At 34.4% G+C, this 22,039-nt stretch overlaps 2 protein-coding genes across 2 annotated transcripts; both read left to right on the forward strand.

Moving 5' to 3' along the window:
- The first annotated feature begins 4,022 nt into the window (after positions 1–4,022).
- On the forward strand, positions 4,023–8,293 carry LOC110737899 (cytochrome P450 72A15-like). Its single transcript, XM_021918248.1, has 5 exons — positions 4,023–4,556; positions 6,135–6,352; positions 6,480–6,724; positions 6,804–7,200; positions 7,657–8,293. The coding sequence occupies exons 1-5, from the start codon at positions 4,286–4,288 to the stop codon at positions 8,095–8,097; spliced, it is 1,572 nt and encodes a 523-aa protein (XP_021773940.1). The 5' UTR covers positions 4,023–4,285; the 3' UTR covers positions 8,098–8,293.
- A 973-nt stretch (positions 8,294–9,266) lies between these two features.
- Positions 9,267–10,550, forward strand: LOC110737610. The gene has a single exon (XM_021917943.1). It carries the CDS (start codon positions 9,267–9,269, stop codon positions 10,548–10,550), a length of 1,284 nt encoding a protein of 427 aa, XP_021773635.1.
- Positions 10,551–22,039: the final 11,489 nt, after the last annotated feature.

Below are 22,039 nucleotides of genomic sequence, written 5' to 3' on the forward strand. Positions count from 1 at the left end.
TACTAGGCAAAAGTATGAAAATACATTTATGTTAGTTGACATTTATTTTCAATGCATGCTTATTGACGATAGTGTAGAAACCTAAGAGTAATGTGAAGGATCAATTTTTTGCTTTATATAGAGTTTATGAAACCAAATATGGCACCGTTCCTCGCTCTAGCCCTTCACAACCATCCAAAAACGTAAGTAAAAAGGCCAAGCATTTATTTTCACAAGCTACTAACTTGATTTCAAGGTTTTCAGGTGATTCATCAATAAGGAGAACGCAAAGCGATGTCTCGGAGTAGCAAATGTACCTGAGTTACGATTTCACCAAGGGCATGGACGACGATGAGATAAACAGCCTCAACCTCCTTGTATGGTGGAAACAACAAAGCTCGAAGCATCCAACTTTGGCGGCAATAGCACGAGACATTCTTAGTATCCAAGTCTCCTCTGTTGCCTCCGAACGAGCTTTCAGCGCATCCGGGAGAGTTTTAGACGATAGAAGAACAAGTCTAAAACCCGAAACACTTGAAATGTGCGTGTGTTTCAAAGATTGGTTGGATGCTGAAAATCGCTCACAAGACCGTACTTACTCCGACAACGACAACGATGACGGAACCTCCGCTTCCGACCGTTCGGGTTCGTCTAGTTCCCAATCTATTCAACTAGCCGATGACCTTGAACGCGAAGACGAAGAAGAAGAAGAAGATGAAGAACTATATATAGATTACATACTTCTAATTATAGACAATTTTTGTATAATATCCTTGTACGAAATCATTATCATTATTACTTATTAGATTAATATCAAACATTTATACTTGAGTTTCTTTTTTTGAAATTTATATCTTCCAACGTTAAGAAGTATGTATTTATTTGTAATATTTCAAGTAATAATAATATGAAGTATGCATTAATCACATTCAAAGAATCAAAGTCCAATTTCCTCTTTTTTTTGCCGTTAAGATTTGAAATTTTCATCTTAATAAATAATAATAAACTTAATTAATTAATTTATAATAATAAGAAGTAAACTCAATTAAATAATTTATAATAATGAGGAGTAAACTTAATTAGTTAATTATAAAAAAAATATGTATTTTTTTTTTTTTAAAAAAAAAAAAAAAGCTCTGAACAATGTGCCAAGCACGTGGCCTAGCCCGGCACGTAGGTCGTGCCGTGCCGTGGGCTGGCCTGGTAGAAATAGAGGCACGGCACGCCGGAACCGTGCTGGCGTGTCGGCACGACACGGCTAGCCGCCATGGCAGGCCCGCGGCGGCACGACCCAGCCTGTTGCCCACCTCCTTTAGGAGAGGGAGTATTATAATAATCCCCACCCCAACTTAAATATTTCACAAACTTCACTTTACAATAACTCATGCACTATTTTCATGAATAAAATAATATTTCACTAACTTAACTTTTCTATAAACACTTCAATAAATTTACCCCATTCAAATATTTCTTAAATTTATGTCCAATTACAATGTGTCAATTTAATGGAAACCAAGGAAGTAAAAAAATGGAAGAAGTTAACTAAGTACGGGTAGTAGTGTAGTACGAGTAACATTTAAAAGGGACCAACATTAATGGTCAATGGAGTAGCTCTTTTAATCAACGACAAGCCACGGTAGTGGCGTAACGCATGACATATCACATACCACTAATACCAGCTTGTGTTCATATATAGGCAATATAGCCAGATTTACATATCATCATCGGTGACTTCATGTTTTCATGTGCACAATTTTCTAATCACTTTTCTTATCCTTCTTTCATAACATGTTGCTATCTTAGATTCTAAAGAATAGGATATTTTTTGTAGTAAAAAAAAAAAAAAAAAAAAAAGAATAGGATATTTGTTGATTAAAAAAGAGAGGAAAAAAAGGCAAAATATTTTTACAATACTCCCTTACTGCTTTTTTCTTTTTTCTTTTTATTTTATTTTAAGTGATACATTTTACTCCCTATGATTATTATTTTTAAAAGTGCTACATTTTCCATACTTCGTTGTATATACATACTATATTTTTTAAAAATTTCTTTTGAAGTGACGGATTTTCCTTTTCTGCCATTTAGAATTTTCTTGTAGATCCTTTCTAGAGTTTCTACTATAGCACAATCGACTAATTAATGCCAAACCATCTAGATTTTAAAATTGAAACAATACATGGTTAATAAAATTTTATCAATATAAATTGGTCATCAATTGCATTTCTTTAAAAAAATTATCTTAAAATATACTACGTGTTTCATAAGTATAATTCAATATATATAATTAAAAACTAAAAGAGAGCAATACCATTTTTAATACTCGAATCACAATTTGATGTATTAAATTATTGAAATGTAATAGATGGTTAAAATTAAAAAAATCTGAGGAAATTATTGAAGAAAAACTAAACAATTAAGTTAAAAAGCTTGCTTGTATGGATTTAGGCTCTCTGCAAAAAGTTTCATTTTAGTACTCCATGTATATTATAGATTAATCTATCTACTTAAGATAGTGGATTTAGTTGATTAAAAATGAATATAGGGTTAATTAAGATAATGAGATTTGACTGATTAAAAAGGAAAAAGAGAAGTTGATTAAGGTGAAATGTGATTGCTAGAGTGTACTCTTCACTTGGGTGAAATGTAATTGTCACTACAGAGTGTATTTTTCACTTGCAATTCAAAATATCTTATTTTATACTAATTAAATCGAATTTATTAAATTCATATTTATCTTATCTAAATTTATCGATCATTATCTTAATCGTCCGGATAAATAAACATTAGAGACTAGAGACCTCTGCCTCTACCTAGTACCTCCAGTCCTCCACTCCACTTACATTTTGCATAATTAAAGATATTTTAATATTAATTTCGTGGTTATCTAGCCTCGTATATATTAAACTAAGGCTAAAACTGCATTACAGAAAACCATTATGAAAGGATCACAATGGTAATGGAATAAACATATTAATACTCTAGAGGGGGGGTTGAATAGAGTATGGGCGTTTTTCGCAAAACAGAAAATGTCAAGGCCTTGAGATCAGTTACAGGGCGGAATAAACTGATCTCTGTTTTACAAATCAAGACTTTGAAAACTATTTAAAGTAAAACAGTTAGTAAGCAGAAGGTTATAAACGTTTGTTTTGGATTTTGTTAAAAATGTTTAAAACAAAGAACGAAAGCAAGAATAAGGCAAAAATAAAAACAGAAATAAACACAAGGAATTGTTACGAAGTTCAGCACAAAGGCCTACGTCTCCGCCTAGGGTTGTCCAACCCGTAGGATTTTAACCAACTTTTATTTCTTCCCTTAGAGTTCTAAAGCAACCTAAAAGATCTCACTATCTTCTCTCCGTAGTACTTCCCACTACACCTTAAACACTCAAATCTTAGAAATAAAAGCTAACACACTCAAACAACTTCGAGTATTATAATTTTACTACGAAGTGTATCACTCAAGTATTACAAAGTTTAGCACAAGTGAACACTCGTATTTTTCCCTCACTTTTAGGTAATGAAAAGTAGTAAACAATGAGAGAATTAAAGCTCTTAGAATAGCACAAGACTTCTTGAAAAACTTGGATAATGAAACTGGCTGATCTTCATGCTATTTATAAGGCTTTGAAGCTGACTTTAAAACGTTGCCAGCAGTCTCTGGGTCTTCAACAAACTCCAGAAATTTCGAAGCTTTCAAATTCAAACTTCAAAGCTGCTTTTAAATTCAACGTTTATCTTCCAGCTAGAAATCTGTTACAGCATACTTAGCTTCCTAAAAACCAGGTCAGCAAGCACAAGTAACAACAATATTTATCTTAAACAGAAATCTTATCATATTCAGAAAAATTCAACAACCAAATAAGATAAATAATAAGCTAGATAAATAAATACATTTGACAGAAAATATTATCTTAGAAACATAAAGATAAAATCAGTTATTTAAAGAATAATAAAAACATAAACATGCTTATAGCAGAATATACGAATAGGTTAGCATACTTAGCAGGATATATATTCGAATATAATTTGACAGAATCATAAAATAAGCTAAGATAAATAAACTAAACATATTAGCATATTAAATAAACATTGACTATTCATTTTGACTTCCATCATCCAATATAAAACTAAGTACAAGGGAAACAACAAGGTGGAGTCATCACATTAAAAAAAAAGCCCAAGATATTCCTAGTGGTCCATCCATTAACACGTTTACCACCATTCTATCCTCCACCTCCACTTTATATAAAACCTCTACAATCTTACTCCATTTTCCCTTAGAATTTGAAAAGAAAAATTCATCAAAAATGAAAATCGGGTATATTTTAATAGCAATTTTTGGTATTGTAATTCTAACATGGGTTTGGAAAACATTAAATTGGGTATGGTTTAATCCAAAAAAGATGGAAAAGTGTCTCAGAAAACAGGGTTTGAAAGGAAATTCATACAAATTTTTGTATGGTGATTTAAAAGAAACCTTCAGAATGCGTCAAGAAGCAAGAGAAAAACCTATTCCTTTTACTCATGATTATGTTGATCGTGTTTTGCCATTTCTTCAACAACATATCAAAAAATATGGTTAGTTATTATTTTTTTTCTTCTTTTTTTAGTCTATTCTAATTCCAGAAATAAATTATTGATTGCGCGCTTTTCTCTGTTTTAGGTACCGATTTTGTCGCTTAATCATTTATTTTGTTTGCCTTTTTTTTTTTTTTTTAAATAAGTGCTATTGATTTTTTTTTGTTTCTTTTTTTTTTTTAATCAGATTATTGATGGGTCCTAACTAGTTTATTTGGTTATATGTTCACCTATTCAAAAAAGAAATAAAAAAAAAAAAAAAGATTATATGTTCTTGAAGTGGTACGTAAATTTGAGATAAAATCTTGTCTACAATGCGACTATTTAGTAAAAGAAGAGTACCACTATAGAGTAGTGGAATTGGTCATGGCAAAGTGGTTACAATAATTGACTTAAAAAATTGACTGAAAGTACGAACTAGCAAATTGCTCTAACTTTTCCAAAATATATGTGCACAAGTTGAATATTAACTAAATTCTCAATAATTGGTCTTGGCCTAGAGCAATTATTGATAATGTAGCAATTATTGATATTTGATCATATTTCGTTGATTTGATAATCTTCGAATGAAAAAAAAAAAAAGATAATCTTCAAATGAAGATACATATATTGGGCAAATACTTGTACAAGTACATTGTATTTATGAACCTTAAAAAGGTAAATGAACCAACATCAAATGTAAAAATTATTTCAAGAGTTTGAGTTTGCCTAGTCTATTTGATATATAGGGTAAAAAATATCAAACAAAGACATTCATACGTCGTCATTAAAGAAGAAATTTTGCATGTATACTATCTTGATTTTTTTTCATTATTTATATGCTAATTTTGATCACATGTTTTCTAATATATATATGAAATGATATAATTATACTAGGACTAGTCTTTGTATTTATTTTAAACATATCAGTTTTTGGTAATGATAATTGATGATATAGATATAGTTAAGTTATGTGTTGGCCAACATGTCCAATGAATCGAGTAAGATATTGTGGGACGAAGGTAGCACAATAATGCGAGAAATGCAATACATTATGGTGTTTGTAAAAAAAAAATAATAATAAAAAATAAAAAAATAAATAAATAAAAAATTAGCTTAGTATGGTGTGTTTGGAAGTAGGAATGATGGAACAAACGAAGGGAAAGGAGACTGGGTGGTTCACTTTTACATTGTTTAGATATGAAATGGGTAAGAGAAATGAAGTGTATGGAAGTTTATTTCCCTTATCAAAATTCATATGGCGGGACAAAGAACATTCTATCTGAAATTGTTAACAATGGTGGAGGAAATGCAATGACAATGGAATAATAAGTCTAATTTGGATTATATCAACTTTAAAAGATAATATATTGGCTATTGCCAAGGATCTGAGTACAACCTTCCGTTTTGAAGGGTATAACTTCTAATTGGTTTATACGTAGTGTGTGTCTTATAGTATTATTCAATTATTTCAGTCTGTATGCATCTTTTCTGATTATGAGGACTATCAGTTATGTCCTGGTGTTCCTCAAAGTAAGAATTTCATTGCAAATTTTGGAAATCCTGTTATATTCGACTTAAATATGGGGATAATTGCAGGTGAAAATTTTTGGACATGGCTAGGGCCCATACCGGATATAAATATTGCAGAACCTGCGCTTATAAGGGATGCCTTCACTAGGATGAATGAGTTTCAAAAGGCAAAATTGAACCCACTTGTTGGGTTGCTTGTTCCTGGACTGGTAGGCTATGAGGGTGAAAATTGGGCAAAACACAGGAAGCTGATCAACCCGGCTTTTCATATGGAAAAGCTTAAGGTATATAATTGACCATTGCATTAATAGTATACAATTTAGCATAATGATTTTCTAAAAACACCACATAAAAAGATTTTGATAATATTGGTAACAACTCACTGCAATTTACTTTCATTTTTGTATGTAGCTTATGCTTCCAGCGTTTGGGGACAGTGTTATTGAAATGGTCAGCGAATGGGAGAAGTTAGTATCTGAAATAGGTTCCTCTGAGGTAGATGTGTGGCCATTCCTTACCAGCCTATCTGCAGATGTTATATCTCGAGCTGCATTTGGCAGTAGCTATAAGGAAGGAAGAAGGATATTTGAACTTTTAAAGGAACAGACACAAATTACTATACGCCTTTTTCAGTCAGTTTATATCCCTGGATGGAGGTAAGTTAAACTTAAGCTTTATTGCACTTGGAATTTTTTGCATATTGGTGCATAGCATTGAAAATTCAACCCATCTTAGGTATGTGCCAACAAAGACCAACAGGAAGATGAAACAAATAAACTCTGATATACAAAATTTATTGATGGGAATAATCAACAAGAGGAAGAAGGCAATGGAGGCAGGTGAAGCTCCTAAGGATGACTTATTGGGAATATTGATGGATTCCAACTCTAAAGCGTCTCAAACTCAAAGTGTTGGAAGTCAAAAGCAACAGCAAGCTATGAGTCTTCAGGATATGATCGATGAGTGCAAACTCTTCTACTTTGCTGGCCAAGAGACCACCTCGGTCTTGCTGGTATGGACAATGATATTGTTGAGCAAGCATCAAGACTGGCAAACACGAGCAAGAGAAGAAGTGCAGGCAACATTTGGAAAGAATCAACCAGACTTTGACGGCTTAAACCATTTAAAGATAGTAAGTGCTTTTAACTTCATCTCTTCATCTCTGTTAAATTCCTCTAAGGGGTTGAAAACTTCAAATACTTAGAGCTGAATCCAATAAAATAAAATAAAAGGATGGAATATTCTGATCTTCTTCTAAGTTCTAACCTATTTTTAATTGTTAACTATCTCAACCTTAGGCAGTACTTCTTTAAATAGTTTATAGTCACTTGTGTTTGAATGAAACAACTTGATCAAAACTTGATTGATCCTCCGCCAATTCAAGTTTGAGAAGACGCCTAACAAATATTTCATGATCTGCTATTGGGATTCTCTTCCTTAAGAGAAGATGAGCTAATTTCAGGAACATTTATCAGTTTTTTAAACTAAAAAGATGCATTATTATTATTATTATTATTATTATTATTATTATTATTATTATTATTATTTTCCTCTGCGAGTTAATTGTATATATTTGTTTTTGTTATAGGTGACTATGATACTACATGAGGTGCTGAGATTGTACCCTCCTGTGACTTCAACATCCCGTAGGATATATCAAGGTGACATGAAACTTGGAAACATATTGGTCCCTCGTGGTGCTATGATTAGTCTTTCAATAATCAACACGCATCGTGATCCCAGACTTTGGGGAGATGATGCGAATGAATTTAAACCAGAAAGGTTTTCAGAAGGGATTGCGAAGGCAACCAAGGGGAATATTTCATTCTTTCCCTTTGGCTGGGGCCCACGAATCTGTATCGGGCAAAACTTTGCAATTGCAGAGGCTAAAATGGCACTGTCCATGATTTTGCAGCGCTTCACTTTTGAGCTGTCACCGTCCTATACCCATGCTCCTTCCACCGTTATAACTCTTCAGCCCCAACATGGTGCTCATGTGATTTTACACCGGCTTGAAGGTTGTGAGTAATTGGTACTTACAGAGTTATTAAAGAAATGTACAATTAAATTATGGTACCTATACAACTGTGGTAGTGAAATAGTTGTCATATTACAAGCTCAAATTATAATGTCTTGTAGGAAGTTGGATCTACTACTCTAGTATACATGGAATTATGGTTGTCATACATAGTACATGCAGCATACTGCCAGTATTTGCAGCTTGAGTTCATATCTCAATTGGAAAACTAGTTCTATGGATCAAAGAGAGGAGTATTGACACTCATGGGTAGTAAGGGTAGAGCCAAATATAAAGCAATATAGCCAATTAACCTTTTTTATACAATCGTTTAAACGATAAAAAAATAATAATTTAAACTTAAATTACTTAATATAAAAAAGGCATCAATTAAAAGTATATATATTTATGTCTTATATATATATATATATGTATATAACATACGGGCAATAATATATACTACCTCCGTTAATGATTAATTGCAACAAGTGTACTTGTTGCGGAAACCAAGTCAAAACTTTTAGAGAGTGTTTAGGATATTATAAGTGTAATGAGGGGCATGTGATTAGGGGAATAAAAAAGGAGGGAGAATCTGAAAATTATAGTGGGAACCCGGTTTTTTTTTTAAAAGGAGGAGAGAGAATCTGAATTTATAGGGAGGGTGAAATAAGAGGGGTAAAAATTTCAGCCCCTAAATTTTTACCTCCCTTTTTTCCCACCAAACAATTAACTCTATTTTCAACTCAAAATTTTTCCCTCCAAACATTTCAGTCTGTTTTTTTTTTCCCCAAATTTTTTCCCTCCATTTCAAATCAGCACTCTTGGAAGAGTACTTAAAGACCCTGCCACCAGAATATAACAGCTTATGAAACATCAAATTTTTCCCCCAACTTGACTTTTCCAATCAAGTCAGGGTATTTAACAAACAATCTGCCTTAAATCCACAGTACAAGTAGAAATTTACAATCCAAAAGTCAGAAATCCTCATTACAGCAATTGTTTAGAAAATCAGGCTACCATCTTACGCCTAATTAATCCTACGTTAGAAGCAGCATCTTCCTTTGAATTGTTCTGGTTCAGCACAGCAAAGCCCAAAAAAAAACAGCCACCAACTTCATTACCAGTTCCTAAATCTGTGGAACTCAGGGTCATTAGTTTATCAAGCATGGCAGACAATTTCAATGATGCTTATTTCAGCATTGACCCAAATACTCAACGATGAAGACAACATGGAAGACCAATATGCAAGCAATGAAGGAACTCACAACAATCAACATAGTCAACAACAACAAGAAACAAATGGCAATCCCAGAGCCAAGAAAGAGCTGACTGTATCCCAGAAGAGACAGATTGTTGATGATTTTTTATTACAACATCAGTGTGGGGAAATACCAAGAGGAGTTTTAACAAAGCAAGAAATCAAGTTTCAGGTACACAGGTCAACTATTCACAGACTAATCAAAGACATTAAGACACAAATGGCAGTGGGGAATGTGATAGATGTCAGAAGCAAGAAGTTGGGCAAAACTGGACCCAAACCAATAGAATACACAGATGAGTTCCTGCAATCAGCCCCATTGTACAAGAGGGTGACTGAGAGAAGCTATGGAGCAACTCTCAAAATATCACATGTCACCATCCACAAGTTAAAGAAAAAAGGAAGACTCAGAACACATACAAGCACAAATCGCCCTGCACTGACATCCAACCACAAGATAACAAGACTAAAATGGGTGTTAAGCCATCTACTGCCAGCTGAAGATAATAGGGACCCACAGTTTCTGGATATGCAGCAAGTAGTGCATATTGATGAAAAATGGTTCTACTTGAACCCAGACACCAGGAGGTTCTACCTCCTGCCCAATGAGCCTAACCCATACATGTGCCAACAATCCAAAAGGTTCAAGGTAAAAGCAATGTTTATGGCTGCCATTGGGAAGCCAATTTTTGACCCCCAAGGAAATGTCTTACATGATGGAAAATATGGAATTTTTCCATTTGTGTATGAAACCACAGCAAAGAAAAAAAGCAAAAACAGGGAGGCAGGTGTTGTGGAAACAAAGGCAATACAAAATGTCAACAAAGAGGCAATCAGGGCAATGTTGCTAGATTTGGGGTTGTTTAATGTCATTCAATCCATACAATACCAATCATTTCCTAAGAACTTAATGGAACTCATTGAGAAAGTGAAAGAGGCTTATGACTTGTTTAATCCTATTTCAAACAAGCATTGTTGGATAACATTGCAATGTTGCATGGAAGAAATACTCAAACATCTTGGGGGGAATCATTTTACCCCTCCACACAAAGGCAAGAAAAGGCTGGAAAGAATAGGCATGTTGCCAGAAATACTACATGTGGACAGGACTTTGGTTCATCAAGCTGTTGATCACCTCAACAGTATGTTCATAGAAATAGGTCAAGGCAATTACAATGATGATGGAATGGAAGTTGATGCAGACTGACCACAGCAAAGACAAATGAGGAAGGTAACAGTGAGACTGCCACACATAACCAATGAAGATCAAGGAAGCCACTAGGTAGTGTTTATTGGTTTTTATTTTTTAACTTTATTTGTGTTATTGGTTATGTGTATTTTGTTTACATTGAAGGTCAATTAGGTAAGGCAGTCTTGACTAGGTTTTGTTCAACATGTGTAATCTTTTGAAAGACCATATGATATGAAATGTGATGGTATTATGTACAAAAAGCAATGACAGTAGTATTAAACTGTGAAACATAGGCAGAAACAGTATTTTAAATCCATCAGATGGGTGTTGTTTTTCACATAAAGTGCATAATTGGTTACCTCAACAACAACTTCTAGTTAAAGTTGTTGGAGCAATTCCAATGATGCAATTTTTTTTTCAAACTGAGTCCCTTCATCACTTGGATTTTTCCTACCTAATAACACTATCAAGGGACTCCTAGATCAGGTAGGACCACACATTTAGGCTACATTGTTCTCTGAATGCACAAAACAGAAGGGACTCAACATCAGGTAACTTATATGCATGCACACATGGTCTGTCAAGTAGGACTCATTTATCACCATTTAAAGTAGGCTACATAGTCATCATCATTCATCAGATCACAAACCCCAAAGCCATTAGTGCCAAATAGGATAACAACCTGAAGGATCCTATCTCACATACACAAGCAACTGGCTACAATAGAGGGACTAATATTGACAACATCATGCGGAGAATACCAACAACAAGACACATCATACCCAAAAGAAGGACCCAACAGAAGCTGATACAATAGAATAATTCCCAAACTCAAGCTAACAGATTGCCAACATTCAGAATTAATCACATTGTGAAAAAAATGTCACAATTACACTGAAGCCAGAATTTAGTAATCATAAGCTCTCAAAATTAGGATCATCATCCACAAATTACTCACAACAACACCCACAATTAACAACATCAAGCCAGAAATAGGATAATCATGCACAAATTACTAACAACCACGCCAACCATTAACAACATCATGCCACAATTTAGTAGTAATTAGCCACAAATTACTATCAACAACACCAACAATTAACAACCACGCCAGAATTTAGTAAAACAAATTAGAAAATAGGATACTCATCCACAAATTAGGAACAACCACGCCCATCATTAACAACATCAAGCCACAATTTAGTAGTAACAAGCCACAAATTAGGATAATCATGCACAAAGTACTAACAACGACGGCCACAATTAACAACCCCCCAAAATTTTATACTCATAAACCAGAAATTAACTAAATCATGCACAAATTACTTCCAATCAGCACGAAATAGCAACAAGGGGCTTTTTTTCACAACCAACAACCAATACACAGAATCATATCATTGAACGAAATACTAGTATAAACTGTAAAGGGTCAGAAAAGAGTTACGCTGCGTGATTAATTAGAAGGAGCGTCATTCACAGCACCATTACCACCATCGCCAACAGGGGACCCAGATATAGCCCTCTTCTTGTCAGAGACCACTCCAGCAGGCCCAAATCTACCAAGATCTTCTTTGTTTTCCGGGATAAGGGCTACCGAAACACTTTCAGCAATGTCCCTGCTAACCACATCAACAGGACGCTTATTCTTCGAACCCTCATCTTTGTTGGCCAGATCTGCACCCTTAGACCCCTCACCTTCCTCATCAGAGTAGTAAGGCTTAATTTTGGCACCCACACCGTACATACGGCGCATATCCAGGTAGGTGACCCTTCGAGTTCCAATCAACTTCATCTTCCCAGTACGACGCTGACATTTGTAGGTCGCAATAACGTCGTCATCTGGCTTCTTCTCATTTGGGGAACTCATTTTTTGGGTTTTTTCAGAGAAAATACCGGGTAAACCAGATCTGGAGGAATTAGGGTTTGAACGAAGAGAGAGAGAGTGAGGTGAACTAGACAGTCAGAGGGAAATAACGATTGTGTGGTAAAATAAACAACAGAAGAGCGACAGTGTTGCAATCTGGAATGACTTCCGGATTTAATTCAAAGAACAACCTCATTAATGGAGGTAGGAGGTAGGTGAGGGATCAATTGACTGAGGTGCACAAGAACCAAAGAAAACAATTGAATGACGTGAAATCTGTAATTGATGAGGGTTTGAAGAGCCTTATTAATGGAGGTAGGTGAAAGGCAAACTCAGTGAGGAGAAGATGAAAGGAGGGTGTGATGAATGACTGAGAAGAAAGATCTAGAAAAGGGTTGATTTGGGTGGGAATCATTAGCTTAGATCTTTAGATAATAAGGTTTTTTGATTTTATAAAAAATGAGGTTAGTGTATAATCAGATTTTAATAAGAGTATGATGGTAACTTTACCAATAAAAAAGTTACCTATAAAGGAAAAAAAAAATTTGTTGCAACTAATAGGTAGCACCTATTTATAGTATTTGTTGCAACTAACCGTTAACGGAGGGAGTAATATGGATAAGTTTTCGATTTTAAGGAATCACAAATATTTTAAAAAAGTTTGGTGTATAGTATTTTATTGAATGGCGGGAAGAAAAGGAAAGTTTTACTTGCTTGAGTTACTCTTCACACGTGTCACACCTGACATCACACCCACCCACCCAATCCTCAATTTCACTTTCAAAACCTTTAATTTCTCTCTCCTCTTTTTTTTTCTCTCTTTCCTCTCCACCGCTCAGACTTTCTCTCTTCCATTTTTTTGGTATTTCAAGTTTTTTATCTCATCCATTTGTTATATCCTTTCGGTTTTCATGTTTATTTTTTCAATTTATTGTGTTTTTCTACAACCAAATTTGAGGTTTGTTCACATCTACATTTTTTTAATTTTTAACTTAATGTTTATTTTTTATTATATTTGTTTTTTTTTTTTCAGTTTTCGATTAAAATGGTGAAGGTTAAACTTAGGAAGAAAAGGAGAAGATAATTGCTCTTTCTACTATTCAATAGAGAAATAGAGTATATAATTTATTGAATTTGTGATGAAATTTTTTTATTTTATCCTTTTGTGTTTATTTTGTTGATTTTTCTATGTTTTTAAACGTCAACGTTTGTTAGATTATGGGTAACTTTAGCAAGATTATGGGTAATTTCTGTAAATTTAAGAGTAACTTTTGTGATTTTTTTGTGTTTATTATGGGGTAGTGTTATATGTACAAATGGGTAACTTTGTGTTTATTATGGGATAACTTTATATGTACAAAGGGGTAACTTTGTGTTTATTATGGGGTAATTATTATGTTTATTATAGGGTAACTTTATATTACAAAGGGGTAACTTTGTGTTTCTTATGGGGTAACTTTATACAAGTATTTGATTACCTTAAAATTTATTTTTATTTATTTTGGCCATCATCAAAATTCAGTGTTTCATCTCCAATATTCGGTACTTCATCTCTAAAAATCAGTGTTTCATTTCAAAATTTGGTACTTCATCCTCTATAATTGTTTTAATTTATCTAGGTCGATTCTAGAAGAAGTGCTCGAATTTCAAGATTTGGAGCTTGAATTTGTCTGTGTTTGTTAGAAAACCATGAATAAGGTTTTCACGATTTGAGAAGTGGTAGTTTGATGAATTTGCCATTGTTGATTGAATATTGAATGTTAGAAGTTCGCACTTTTTACTTTCTCTCTCCTTTGTTGATGGCGGATCTCGAGCTCTGAAGTTTTGGTTTGAAGTTAGTGCGTTTTCGTGAAAAAAATAAATAAATTAAAGCTTACACATGCTGATAACCGGATTTACATTATTTTATTGTACACCCGGGCATGCAAATGAAATTGTTAAAGAAATTATAAAATTGTATATAGATGTGTTTTTATTTTTATTTTTTTGTTATGAATTTAGAATAATAACATAATTGAATTTGAAACTACTTGTAAAGTGCTAGAAAATTTAATACGAATGATCCAACCTTTGCCCCATTCTCTCAAAATAATTCAACCTTTCGATTAACTCTGAATAATCCTAAGTTTACTATTATTCTCTTCTAGCAAACCTATTTTACTGGTAACCGACTGAATAAGTTAACATTAATTTTTTTTTCCCCCTTTTTTCTCTTATCTTTCCTCCTTAGTTCTAAGACCTCTAACTGACATCAACGGAGGATGGATTTATCATGAGAGCCCCAACCCACCATCCTTTAAGCACCACCACCCCACAACAACTCCACCCACCCACCTTCCCCTACCGCCGCTCCCCCCACCCCTCCCCCACCAACCACCAGTGACCTACCACTCCTCCGTGCAACCCCCGCAGTGGTGCAACCCCACCATTCCCTCCCTTCCACCGTACCCCTCCTCCCACCTATCCCCGAAACCATCACTCCCTCCCACCCCCACCACCGAAACCACCACCCATCCATTTCCCAAAACCTTACATCCTCTTCTCTCTCAATTCAATTTCTCTTTCCTCCTTGAAACAACCACCACTAACCCATTGTCAACCCTTGTTAGTTTGGATTTTTAAATTTGTGGGTGATTTAGAGTGTGTGTTGTGGTGGTTCATCGTAAAGGGGGTGGTGAGATTTGTGGGAAGTGGTGAGTAGTGGTGAGCGAGTGGTTTGCAGTGGTTCGTGATGATGATGGTTTGTGATTCATGGTGGTGGTGATATCATGTTGGTGTGAGTTATTGTAGGAGGGTGAGAAGGAGGTGAGGTGGTTATGGAGGAATATCATGGACGTAAAGGATAGAGAAAGAAGCAGAAAGAGGAAAAGAGGAAGAGGAGGAATTTTTTTAATTTTAGTTTTAATTTTAATTTTAATTTTCTAAATTAAAAAAATTAACCAATTAATAATTGACACATGGATTGGTAACCGGTGATTATGGGTGGGATGATCGGCTGGGGTTGCTAAGAGAGAATAAGTAGTAAACTTAGGTTTATGCAGGGTTAATCGAAAGGTTGGAATATTTTGGGATAATGGGGCAAAAGTTGGATTATTCTGGTTAAATTTTCCTAAAGTGCTAGCTCTACCATTAATGTTTAAAATAAAATTCAACATAATTATGAACTAAAAGCATATTGAACCAGTCTCGTAATTCAAGTTCAATTCACAAACCATAAAAATGAAAGATTCTGGATTTCCAGTCCAATTTTAATGACAACTTGAATGATATTTTTATTTTGTTTATTTTATTTTTTTTACCAAAGGGGTTTCAAGACACTAGACAAATGAATTAAGTCTATCCTCACCCACAAACTCAATTTTAATTCTCATCATTCACTTTAATTTCTTCCTCTGTTATTGTCTCCCTTTTTCTATATTTTCCTATCTCAATATGTCACTTAAATTTAAAAATACTTGCAAGTGGCAGATCTTGAGAATTTTTCTTTGGGGGGCCAAAAATATTCTAGCATATGACATGTTTAGGACAAATAATCTCAAAATGTATTTCTTCGAATTTGTTAAAGGTTTTTCGGGGTTTTAATAATCAATCCTGCAAAAACGAGTAAGAACAACTACCAAGAAAAGAGTATGAATTCAATAAAAGCATAAACAAGAGAGTAAATAGAAATTTAGATAATAAAACAAACTATATTGAGAATCGATTGACAATGATCAGAAATGATGAACTTTTGTATTAGAATTTTAAGTAATTGTGCGAGTGAAAATGAGGGTGAATGTAACATAGTTTTAGGAGCTATTTATACATGTGGATCTCTAGGGTTTCTGTACATTATTTTCGTGATTATGTACAAAGAGAATAATGGTGATTGATCCTTGATTGATCATATCTTTGTAATCTTGGTATAGTTTTCCATAATTGACTTCTTTGATGATTGATACTCTTGCTCGGTTATGTAGATCTTCTAAATGTCTTCATTCTTGCCTTGTATGGACCTCCGCTAGGTTTTCAAGTGCAATTCCGTTGATACGGTTTGGGCTTGGGAAAATATAAGCCTAATATGACATAAATTCAAAGTATTAAAAAATTGAAAAAATTTCCTACACCCCATTCTAACTACGTCATTTTGCCTTCGACACATTTTGCATATTTTTTTTGGTTTTTATTACTATATTTCTCTTCTTTCCTTCTTTACTTTTCATTCAAGCCACTATATAAAAATTTAAATACTTAATTTGTTTCATTTTCTCTCTCCTCTTTTTCAGAGATTTCATTCTCTCTCTCTCCTATTTCTTTATAATCGTTTTTCAATTTTCTCTCTCTTCTTTCATGGAGATTTCTAGCTTAGTTGCTTTTGATCATGATTATAAATATGTTTTTCCTGCTAGAGTTGGATTACTCGATTCCTTTAAGGATTAATCTGAGTAATTTATATCGTTAACGCTAATTAATCAATCGATTTTCTGTTTTAATTTTTAATTTTGACAATGCTCTGTTTTAGATTGTTATTGTTTGATTACTATAATTTGATTTCATAGTTTTGGTTGTAAAGATTTTAATTTTGATAATTCTCTGTTTTTCGATTGTTATTGTTTGATTGTAATGATTATGATGATTTGATTCATAGTTTTGGTTGTAATTGTTCTTCTATTCTATTGTTATTTCGTGTTATTGTTCTTATTTTATAGTTTGATTGTAATCTTATTATTTGACTGTTCAATTCTAGTTATCGCTCTTAATTAATTTCAATTTTAATATTCTATTTTTTTCCACTAATGTGTGTCTTATATGAACACTAGATAAAGCCCGTGCGATGCACGGTTTATTTATATATTTTAAAACAATTATTTTTTGTATTTATAAAATTTGTTATTTTATTCGTTGTACGTAATATATCATTTATATTTATATTTTAAATAAATTGTGAATTTCTTCTCATTCATTATATATTTAGATAAATGTCCTAATCTCAAAACATAACATAATATATTTAATTAATTTAAACTTTAAAATCTCATTCGCCAATTTTGCTTATGTGACATTTGAATTATTTAATTGTAAAAGAATTTACAAATCTCTTATTTGACTGGCTATCACTAAAATTTATAATCCTACATGGCGCGTTAAGAAAATTTTATCCTACCTGGCTCTCTAAAAACTCGGGAAAAAACTCCCCTTTATATATATATATATATATATATATATATATATATATATATATATAGGATCAAGATCATATAAGAACCTAGGTCTATAATAGGAACTAGGAACTCATCTGGACCGTTGATCACGCTCAATCTAACGGCTCACATTCCACCCGCCTCATTAAGGGAAAAATGGTAAATTCGCGCTTTCGATGACTTGCTTCAATTGATCCGATTTTCATTTCTACTTTCTCTCTCTTCATTTCATTTTCTCTCTCTTCCTCTGTATTCTCTCTAATTCTATCTCTTCCTTCGAATCTTTCTTCGGTCATCAAGTTTTTTCTCTGATTCTTCGATTTTCTTCATTGTTTTGAGGTAATTCGTTTTGATTTATTATACTTTTTTGTGATTATCTTAATTTTTTTATTGATTTGCTATGTGTTTTGTTCGATTTGCAGTTTTGTTTTCATTCGATTTGTTATTTTTGATTTGTTGTTGTTGTTTTTTGTTCGATTTTTTCAGTTTATTTCTTATTTATTTATTGTTCTTTTATTATGATTTTGTGTTTTCTTAATTACTTATTACGATTTAGGGTTCATATATTTCGATTTGGGTGTTTTTCGAATTACTTATTACATTTTAGGGTCTTGTACTAAGATTTGGGGTTTTTTTTTTTTTTATAATTTTTAATCAAATTGTATGATTTAGGGTATTTTATAATTTATTTAGGTATTTTATGTGAAATGTGATATGCAATTTAAGTGTTCAATTATTGATTTAGAACTCAATTTTATGCGCCCAATTCGATTATATCATTTACTTTTATGCTTATAATATTTACTTTTGTGCTTATATTATTTACTTTTTGAGTTGATAATGATTAAATTTTGCATTTTGTTGCGTGGTGTTGATGTTTATGGCTGCCCCCTGGAGAGTTGTTGTTTGGTAGTAACAGCAAGGGCACTTAAGATTTTTGTTGTGGCCTTGGGCGTTATGTGAATGGTGTGGGTCTTTGTAATCAGGGAGCGGGGTTGTGGTGTTGGCTGGTTGTTGTTAAGTGTTGAGTGCTTAAACTGCAGAAACTGAAAGACATTGACAGAGAGATGCATTTTGTTTTATCTGAAATCTAAAAAAGGTACAGACATACAGTACCTACAGCTAATGCCATTCTGAGGATAATTATGAGCATTCCTGCTTTATAGTAATCCCGAGTGTTGGATTACCATTCTATAGTTTCCTACTTGTGTGTAAACATGTTGTGAAAGCTGGGTAAATTTTGGCATATAGATTTATAAGACTTAAATAATCAAGCATTACTTGTTTGTTCTGGTTTTTGCTTTCCCCTTTCTCTACAGTGAATATACTTGCTTCTTGTGGCTGGTTAAAAACTCAAGGTAGATGACTTAAATTTTCTTGTCTGTTTTTGAAGGGAAGAGGAGTATGCTAAACTTGCGGGAGAAATGAAGCAGTAGCCAAAAGTTGCCTCTAGGAGATCATATATCGAAACGATCACTGAGATTACAAAGAACAATCGGAAATTGGACACAGATATTGATCGCATTTTAAAGGAAACAAGAGAGCTTAAGTTGGAGAGTAACTCGATTGAGGAACGCCTTCATCGTACATATGCAGTGGTTGATGAAACAATATTAAGGTGAACACTCTGAAACAATATGTACTTTATGTAGTAGTTTATGAAACAATATTAAGGTCTCAATAAAATTTGTGGTGTTTTCTTTTCATTGTCATTAAATTATGTAACTTTGGCCTTGCTCTCTTCACCTGATATTTACTAACTGATTACTTGGTTAGTTTTTTAAATAAAAAGTGTTTCAAATGTCTATACATTTCACTAAATATTCTTATTCTATGCGCAACTAACAGTAGCCTACTAGCTCAATAGGCAGGGCATTGTGCAAATGCACAAGAGATGTGGGATCGAATCCCATGTAGGTTCATTTGTATTTACTTTAAGAAATATTTTATTTACTTCAACTTATTTTGTATCTACTTTTATTACTTAGAAACTCAAGCTCACTTATCCAAGGATTAAAGGTATGACATAAGGTTTTATAATCTTATACTACGTATTTAAGCATTCATAGCAATTAGCGACTGTCAATAAGCATTTCTTCATAGCAATTTCTTGATTTTAGAAGTAGAGAAGGTGAATTTCATTTCTATTTACTTTAATAATATTTTATTTATTTTAACTTATTTTATTTACTTTAACTTATTTCATCTGGTCTTAGCAACTGATTTTGAAGTTGCTGATGTTGTCTTTGCTAATTTTATTATTGTCAACTTTATATACACTAGCCTACTAGCTCAAGAGGTAGAGCATTGTGCAAATGCACCAAAGATGTGGGTTCGAATCCCACGTAGGTTCATTTGTATTTACTTTAAGAGATATTTTATTTACTTCAACTTATTTTGTATCTACTTTTATTACTTACAAATTCAAGCTCACTTATCCAAGGATTAAAGGTATGACCAAAGGTTCTATCACTTATACTAGATATTTAAGCATTTATAGCAATTAGATATTGTCAATAAGCATTTCTTCATAGCAATTTCCTTATTTTAGAAGTAGAGAAGGTGAATTTCATTTCTACTTACTATAATAAATATTTTATTTACTTTAACTTATTTTGTATCTACTTTTATTACTAGAAACTCAAGGTCACTTATCTAAGGATTAAAGATATAAACATGTTGGTAAACTAATTGATTAGGGGATTTTCCCCTAACCAACTATCGTCTGACAAATGGACCAATCAGGCCCTGTCATGTGTCCGCCACATGGGCAATTAGGAGCTAGCCACGTGTCAGGCGATGATCGGTCCACCATAGACCACTTGTGTCATGCCACGTGGCCTCCCCCATGCCAAATGGGAAAACCAGCCACCTAGGCCCAATGACTTGTGGAAGCCCAATCAGCCCTAGGTTGACCTAAACCTAGGATTGACACACATCCCAAGACATATAAATATGATCATAAATTCTCATTAAAGGGGATTACGCCACTTAATTACTCTCACCTAGAGAAAACACTTAACCTTTTTTCCGCATTTATTACTCCTAAAGCAAGTACTAACTTGATCGTCGGAGGCGGAGCTCCTACCATCCGGAGTCTCCGTTGTTTTGCAGGTACAGGCGCACGGTTCCAATCTCGGAATTGTAACTCTCCCGCAGGACATCAGAAAACCCCGAAACATTTTGGCGCCGTCTGTGGGGAGAGTACTTTTGAGATGGCATCAACGTCTGTACCGACTCCAGAAGAGAGGCGTCTAGTGGACGACCCTCAAGTCTACTCAGACCAAGACACTGAGAATGAAGTCGAGGTTGAAGCACACACAGCCTCAGACGGGACCCTAAGGGCCCGACGCACCCGTCACACCGAAAGGAAGGAACGGGTAGATTATCAAGCTGGACCTAGCAATCCAGCCGGCTCACCGCCTGATCAGCAACAGGAGGATGAAGGATCCGCTCCTATTACAAGAAAGAACTCATGACCTTCATGAGGGGGTTCAAAGGAGAGATCCAAGAATTAATCAATAAGAAGACGCCTGCTCCCTCCAAGGACTAGTCGGCTAGGAAACCTTCTCAGTCTGGAAGAAGGAAGCCTGTTCAGGGTCGAGAGGCGACCCCCCATCCTAACTCTAGGAAGTGGGAGCCTCCTATGATCGACTTAACAAAGTATCGTTTCACTCACCAGGGAAAAGGAAGCCTATTCGTCATGTCCAAGCGGATGGGTCAAAGAAAACATACTCAGATGCTCGGCTATTGCTAGAGCAGAAGAAGAATGACCGACTGTCAGAGTCGGCCTCCACTTCGGACTTCTAAGATAGTCTGCACAATACCTCTATGAGGTATACTCAATCAAACTATGAGAGCCAGACAGGCGGTACCTCCCGTCGGTCTGGATTTCATAAAGAGCAGGCGGTACCAAACATGTCGTATGTACCGCAACAACAATATTTTGCAGCCTCCTCTGTTTGGAGGACAGGCGGCAAAAAGTGTCCAACCTTTGGACTGGCAACTACGGTTGCTAAGGCTTGGAGAACAACTGTCCGCCTTCTCCAAGGAAATTACAGAGGCCGCCCAGCTGGCCAAAGTTAAGAATGTGCTAGTAGGCGCCTATGATGGCACTACTAACCCAGAAGACCATTTGATGGCGTTCACCAACCTAATGTACCTTCAAGGGTTGGATGATCCCACTGGTGCAAGTGTTTCCCAGCAACTCTCAAAGGAATCGCACAACAATGGTTCGGTAACCTGCCGACTGGTTGTGTGAATAATTTCAGGACGCTTGCTTACTTGTTCACCTCCAACTTTGCTATGAACATTCCTGCAAAGAAGACGACCCTTGATTTAGGGACAATTCAGAAGGGTGAAAAGGAGGGGCTCCGTTCATACATTAGGCGGTTCAACCTGATGAGGATTCAAATTCAAGGGCTGCCGGATGAGGTAGCCTACACTGATTTTTTCAGAGG

This window comes from Chenopodium quinoa, unplaced genomic scaffold (genome assembly GCF_001683475.1).
Source record: "Chenopodium quinoa cultivar QQ74 unplaced genomic scaffold, ASM168347v1, whole genome shotgun sequence".
Lineage (NCBI taxonomy): Eukaryota > Viridiplantae > Streptophyta > Magnoliopsida > Caryophyllales > Amaranthaceae > Chenopodium > Chenopodium quinoa.

Excerpts from the sequence above, each read along its gene's own strand:
- LOC110737610 (XM_021917943.1), top strand. The coding sequence starts at position 9,267 with ATGATGCTTATTTCAGCATTGACCCAAATACTCAACGATGAAGACAAC.
- LOC110737899 (XM_021918248.1), top strand. The coding sequence starts at position 4,286 with ATGAAAATCGGGTATATTTTAATAGCAATTTTTGGTATTGTAATTCTA. Across the intron at positions 4,557-6,134 it reads ACAACATATCAAAAAATATG|GTGAAAATTTTTGGACATGG; the intron begins GTTAGTTATTAT and ends GGATAATTGCAG. Across the intron at positions 6,353-6,479 it reads TTCATATGGAAAAGCTTAAG|CTTATGCTTCCAGCGTTTGG; the intron begins GTATATAATTGA and ends TTTTGTATGTAG.